Here is a 6,951-nt window from a genome sequence, read left to right as displayed (position 1 = left end):
GAGCATGTTTAGGAACATTATTTATTACATAAAACTACCGACTATTATCGGTAAAGATCACGTGAAGGAAATTACATAATCGCAGAAGAAGTCTACCATATATAAGCTGAGCCCAATGAATTTCTCAGCCTAAAGCAAAAAAAAAATGAAAAATAAAGCCCGTTAACAAACATAATTTTGGAAAAGAAAGACGCACATGCATTTATCAAATGATTAACTTTCTCACCTTAGGGACTTTTAAAGCAACCTAAACAATTACACAACAACTAATTTTTGTCATAAGTCCAATCAACCACCTACTTGGTGGCATTTAACCCAAGGCTACCCCTGACCGCAGGCATAGATGCAAACAATTTCTCTTAGGACAATGCAACAAACAACATAGATAAGAAAGAACAACATAGCTAGAGCAAAGTTAAATGGCTGCAATGCTCAAAAATTACTTTCAATACAAACTGGTTTTGTTCAGCTTATCTAATCTAATCGTAGACGCTTTGATTACTTCAAATTCAAGATTATGCTACAAAACTCACAAAAAACTAAGACTTGAGAGTTATTATATGAGTAATCTAAAGAAACGAACTCATTAATCAATCGTTACATTTATAATATTTAATAATAAGTCCATACAAGTTCAACGAGACACTGATAGCAATCAAGATTCATAAACCCTAAATAGATAAACCCTTGAGCAGGCGAGTGACTTTATCTACAAGAGAGTCTTCATCATCTTCCTCATCATCTTCGTCGTCATCTTCATCTTCGTCATCATCGAAGTCTGAATTTGAATCCGTGGAGTCATCTTCACTCCATTCGCTATCATCTCCACTGTTTCAAATTAATCCAGAATCTATCAAAAAACTACGATTACATCGGAAATATACAAATTAATACCTCAAGCTCCGATCATCATCTTCTTCTTCATCATCATCATCATCTTCTTCTCCCTCGTCTTCTTCACTGGTCTCGCCATTTATATCGTTTTCTTCGTCTTCCTCATCGGAGCTACAAATATCGATGATCTCCTTCTCATCCGCCATGGAACTTTCAAAAAAGCAAACGGCTTTTGAATTTTTTTGGGGATATTTTTAGTAAAACTTTAAAGACTGTCGGAGCCCCGACAAAGACTCTTCAACTGGATCCGCTTGTCTGTCGTAATTACAGTTGGATCCTTTTTTAAATGAATTCTGTTTCTGTAAACAAAAAACACCCTCATCGTTATTTTCTCTCTATATAATTTTTATTTAATGTTAATGTACAGCAAATAACAAGATATGGATATTTATTTTAAGTAAATAACAGATTTCAACGTCATTTCCTTTATATTAAAATGAGATTACAAATTTGTTACATAAACTTAAACTATTAATATGCCTTATAAGTAAATATGACTGGGTCTTAGATCTAGGCAAGTGAAACATTGATTTATAACCTCAAAAAATTTAAGAATTTAGATCCAAATTGTGAAAAAAAAAATTAGAACTTTTACTAAATGATCTATAACCTCTAAAATTTCATGTATACTAAAAATAATTTTTTTTAACAGTTATGTGATATTTATCACCAAAAGTTGTATCATTTTACTTGATTTACTGTTTCTATGTAAATTTATGCACAAGTGGAATTGAGGACTAGACTCTTCCCTCTCCAAAATCAGAACCGGCCTATAATCTTCATGTTTATTTGACTACTATTCAAGTTCCAAACTCTTGTGGGATCTATCGAAAGACTCTTAAAAATTGGATGGTTGGAGCTTTGGAGGTATTAAGTGTCAAAGCTTCTCTCTGGAGAAGACATATAGGCTTCTTCAGTTTGGTTCAAATGGAGCAATTCCAAAACATGCAATTCTATGCAGATTAGTTTTGTCGGGAATGCAAATTCCAATTAACTTTTTGTATATGTTCATCATCGGTAGCAACTAACAGGAGATATTTTACTAATTGGACTATTTTTATAGGTAGTTCATTTGGTAGTTGGTCATAGACAAATGAAACATTAGCTTATGACTCAAAAAAATAATTTACTAAAACAAAGATCATTAAATTTATATAAATTTATATTTTGTTAAAATCCTTACTAAATTATTTAGATCCCTAATTTTGGTAGACCGGAGAAACTAAACTAGTTTGGATGCTTTTCAAGACAGAGTTAAGACCAGTTTTCTTCTTTTTTTTAAAAAAAAAAAAAGAGAAAAACAATAGGAGAATAAGATTCGTATCAAGATCCAAATCTAGAAGTCAGGTCAGAAACATCAACAATCATCATAAGTTACCAAATTTAGAAACTATCCCCATCTTCTATAAACTAACACACACACCTCTTTTTAGCTACATTCTCTTCGTTTCTTCTCAGCTTTCATCACAAAAGACAAAGCCATATTAAAACCCAATTTGGTCTAAAGCTCTTGGGAGAGAAGAGATCTAAGACAGATCTCATACATATTGCGGAACTTTCTAGAACAGCCATCTAATGAGCTTTGATAGTGCGGTTAGACACACCATGTAACAATTTCACAAACCCCAGAAAACTAAGCTTTCCATCGGTATGTCTAAGCCAGTCGTGAAGCACTGCATGGACCGGTACAGAAGGACCAAGACCAAGTTCCTGAAAACAAGTTCAACCGATGAGTTAATAAGAACATTTTCAAAGCTCTACTTCTACATTTTTGTAATAAAAGGAACGGACCGAAGCGAGTTCATCTATCATGATGGGTCTGTTTCCTTCCTTCTCGAAAAGCTCATAAGCACAACGAGCGTGTTGTTCCCATCTATCAAGAGCTTCTAGCTGATGAACACTCAATGCCGCTGCACAAAACTCTTCAAAGTCCATTCTTCTATATTGAAGAGCACTCAGCTGCAGACAGTCCAAAAGATGCAGTTCAATAATCGTGTGATTTCAAACGTTAAAGTTGTTCAGTTAAAGGATCATCTTACTTGTGCTAAGAATTCAGGTATACGTGAATCCTTCATTGCGTCTGTTGCCATTTTCATCAGAGCCTAACAAGGAGGGAGAGTTTGAGCCAGAGTCATGATAATAAACTAAAAACACAGATGGAAGATAGATAAAGCTTACAGATTTGATGTTTTCTAGACTTATTGTTCCGTTCTTGCTAGGTTCTAGCAAAGCAAACTGCTCCCTCAGATAAAACAGTTCATCAACCGTAAGTGTTTTTGACAAAGCCTGCAAGAAAGATGGTGAATGGTAAGCACAAAAAAGAAAAAAGAGAAGCAACCATTTAAGTTAACAAACAGAAACTCACCCTTAATGCAGCTTTACGGAGAGACGATGATCTTAAATAAGCTCTCATGAGTTTGAAAACAAGAATATCCAATGGAACCTTGGCGTCATTTAAGTCCTTTATCCATGGATGACCTGAAACAAATGTAAAATGATGATTACACAAGCTTCTCACAATCAAGCCACTTTTGCAAGTTACTTACTCAAGGCCTGAGCAGCTGTTAATCTTCTACGAGGGTCTTTGTTTAGCAACCGCTTCACAAAATCTCTTGCCTCTGAAGATAACAAAGGCCAAGGAGTGTCGTCGAAAGTGGGATCTGCTTTTAGAACAGCACGGAAGATTCCTGACTCTGTCCTAGCCCAAAACGGTCGGCTTCCACATAACAGAATATAGACAATCACACCAACACTCCAAATATCAGCTTCTGTGCTGTAAGATCTATGTAGAACCTCAGGTGCTACGTAGTAAGCACTCCCAACAATGTCGTTGAGCCTCTCATCTGCAAATGGAATTGTCATAAGTATATAAACAAATGTTGGTCGTCTGGATTGTGGAGGCTAAGTAGAAGACAACTTTTTTTCACCTGGTCTCACGTAATCTGACAAGCCAAAATCTATTGCCTTGAGTTGAGAGGTGTCTTCTTTTGAGGTATAAAGGAAGTTCTGATCCAAACAGTTTAAGTAAACTTCAATGAAGATGAAAAGTATAAGTGGAAGGAAGTAAAGAGCATTTTAATCAATCACCTCGGGTTTGAGATCACGGTGGACAACACCTTGGAGATGACAAAAGGCAACCACATTCAATATCTGAATCATAACAGTCTTTGCATCCTCCTCTGTGTACTTCCCACCCCTGCACATAAACCACACCCCCAAGTTCAATACAAAATGATCCCAATCTTACTTCTCAAGTGTACCATCATCCATTTACCTAGAGAGTATTCTATCCAAAAGCTCTCCTCCTTCACATAGCCTAAAACCAACAAACCACTTGTTAAAAGACACTCCAGTGTTGATTTTGGAATCAAGTCAGAGCTTACTCCATCACAATATAGACATTGTCATGATCCTCATAGGCATCATAGAAATGAGGAAGGTTGTTATGACCAGACAAAGCTCTCAATATCTTCACTTCCCTCCTCACATCTTCAATAGCAATAGCCGTAGTCATCTACACAAACAAAATCCCAAACAATCAAATACCAAACAGAGAACATCATCAGATCTCTGTAATAAATAAATAAATAAATAAATAAAAAAGAACAAACCTTTGCTTTGGGAATAACCTTAACAGCGACTTGCTGTCCTTTGGCATCGCCTTTCTTAAACTTAGCAGCGCAAGTGTACCCGAAATGACCACGACCCACTTCCTCACCCATCTCGTACTTACTCGAGAAGCCCTTCGAGAACCCGAAGCTTTTATCCAAACCCACCTCGGATTCGCCGCCGCCGCCTTCCGGGATGGTCTTCACGGAGCCGTGGCGTCTCGCGAGAACGGCTCTGATGTGTTTGGCCGGAGACGGAGGGGGAAAGGGCCGTTTGAAGAATCGCTTCGGCGTGGAGTTTCCGCTGGTCGCCGGAGTCTTCTTGGAGAAGAAGGAGTGAGCTGGGCTCGGGCTGAAGAAGGGGAAGAACGGAGATTTCTTCCCCTCATTGTTGGCTGCAGAGTGATCTCCGTCATTGTCGCCGTTAGGCTTTACGGATTCTGACGCTGGAAGAGGACTATTCTGCGCCGGAACTCGATCGGAGCTTGGAGGTTTCGAATGACAGAGGCCCATCACGAATCTCTCAAGTCTCAACACAGATCAAAATCTCAAGAGTAACATTTCGAAATTTGAAATCTTGAAAACGAGAAACTGAGCTTTGTGCTGTGTGTTTCTTAAAACTCTGTTTCTCGGTTTTTTTATTTATTTATATTAGGGGGCTGGATGGTTTCGTCTTCTTTCTTTGGAAGGATCTCCTTTGTCGATGCCGAGATATTTGGATCCAAGAGAATAAGTTAGACTAAACACATAAACTACTACAAACTTCGCTTTTATTTTATTTACATTGAACCACTCTACTAATTTTAATTAACTTCATATCAGTACTGTACACACTCATTACAAAATAAATACGTGTAATGAAATAGACAAATACCAAATTAGTACTAGAAAATAGGAGAATTGGTGAAAATTATCCATTTTAAACAGTGTAAATAGTTTTACGGGGATGTATAATATTTTGAGCGATTTGTAATAATGAATTTATAAAATTTTGGTATTGTCAAAAAAAAATAAAAAAAAATTGGTATTGTCAAAAAAAAAAAAAAACAATTTGTATTGTCCCAATCAAGAAAATAAAGTCTAACTAACTTCATTCAATACTATAGTTTTATTTGAATATAAGTTATTTTGGAAGGGGATTTGCATTGGCCAGTTCAATGGACATTGACAGAATATTGTGATATTATCTATACGTACAGAGAGATGCATTTAAAATCCTCTGCCAAGTCCCAACTCTTGGATGTGCACAAGATTTTCTATCCGGATAGCCTTTTTGGTGAGGCCGTTTAATCAATTTAACATTTGTAATTGCATATTATGAATTTAACGATTTTCGGGATAGCTTAAGTAGTTTTTTGGATTACTGAGAAAATGTTAATATTTTTAAATTTGTATATTTTTTGGAAAGACCATTTCCATTTAAAACAAAAAAGGTAGCATTTTCATAGTTTTACTTTTACCACATAAAATATTTAACACAAATATGACTACATTATGATTTAAAACACTTGGTTAGAAAGACCAACTTGGATAGAAAAATCTGGTACTCATCTAACTCCAAAAATAATTCATATGCTAATCAACAATCCACATTGAATTCTTATTTTTGTCAACTACAAGTCACATATCTATATTATTAGTTTTGAATATGGGGTATATGATACATTTGTATAACGATAGTAGAGGCAACTTGAACATATAGTCTTCCGATACATTTTGTTGAACACATTTATAAGAACCACTTATGAATATTGGGACCCATTAAGCTAGGTGGTGGTCCAGCTCGTTAAAGAATTAATAATCAAATAGATAAATATTACTCCCTCCGTTTCATAATACTTGATGTTTTGTAATAGTGCACAAAGATTAAGAAAATTACATTTCTCTAGAAAAATATTTTAAAGATATAATTTTAAAATCAGTTAACCAATTATAAAAAAAACTGTAAAATCTAATTGGTTGAACAGTTTCCAATAAAGTTAAAATTAACCTTAAAATTTCAAAATTTCCTTGAAATCTCAAAACTTCATGTAAATTGAAACAAAACAAACTTTCTAAAACATCATCTATATTGAAACGGAAAGAGTAATATAGAAGTAGGTTTGCTCCTTCCTTAATTAACGCTATTGCCGTTTGGATATTGTGGTGGAAAAAATTACATTAGAAGACACATTCCAAGTTTCCAATTACCCATAAAGACACATTAGACTTATAGAGCACTTTCTCTTGTTGAATTGTCCAATCTAGCCATCAACTAAGTGAAAGTGGGTTTCATTGAATTTTCTAACTAGAACAAACAGATTATTTTAAAAACAATTAATTTAATTTCCTTTTTCCTAAAATAAAGTAACCTCTCACGAACAAAATCTCAATCTCTTTCTCTCTGTTTCCACTTTCTCGATCCAAATTTGGATCGCCTAACCTTCTCTAATCAAGAATCCGATTCATC

The 6,951-nt window shown here is 35.2% G+C and overlaps 2 protein-coding genes across 2 annotated transcripts; both read right to left on the bottom strand.

Moving 5' to 3' along the window:
• Positions 1 to 565: 565 nt before the first annotated feature.
• Positions 566 to 1,149, bottom strand: LOC106299112 (glutamic acid-rich protein). The gene is made up of 2 exons (XM_013735252.1): positions 895 to 1,149; positions 566 to 828 (listed from the first exon to the last, which is right to left on the bottom strand). Exons 1-2 carry the CDS (start codon positions 1,038 to 1,040, stop codon positions 672 to 674), a joined length of 303 nt encoding a protein of 100 aa, XP_013590706.1. The 5' UTR covers positions 1,041 to 1,149; the 3' UTR covers positions 566 to 671.
• A 1,093-nt stretch (positions 1,150 to 2,242) lies between these two features.
• On the bottom strand, positions 2,243 to 5,015 carry LOC106314800 (CDPK-related kinase 5-like). Its single transcript, XM_013752625.1, has 11 exons — positions 4,506 to 5,015; positions 4,278 to 4,408; positions 4,169 to 4,210; positions 3,982 to 4,090; positions 3,822 to 3,900; positions 3,441 to 3,737; positions 3,260 to 3,372; positions 3,073 to 3,180; positions 2,934 to 2,996; positions 2,686 to 2,853; positions 2,243 to 2,604 (listed from the first exon to the last, which is right to left on the bottom strand). The coding sequence occupies exons 1-11, from the start codon at positions 5,013 to 5,015 to the stop codon at positions 2,467 to 2,469; spliced, it is 1,758 nt and encodes a 585-aa protein (XP_013608079.1). The 3' UTR covers positions 2,243 to 2,466.
• Between the last annotated feature and the right edge of the window lie 1,936 nt (positions 5,016 to 6,951).

Source organism: Brassica oleracea, chromosome C1, assembly GCF_000695525.1.
Source record: "Brassica oleracea var. oleracea cultivar TO1000 chromosome C1, BOL, whole genome shotgun sequence".
NCBI classification, from domain to species: domain Eukaryota; kingdom Viridiplantae; phylum Streptophyta; class Magnoliopsida; order Brassicales; family Brassicaceae; genus Brassica; species Brassica oleracea.
The sequence above is the reverse complement of the archived record's forward strand: the minus strand, read 5'-3'. Positions and strand labels throughout refer to the sequence as shown.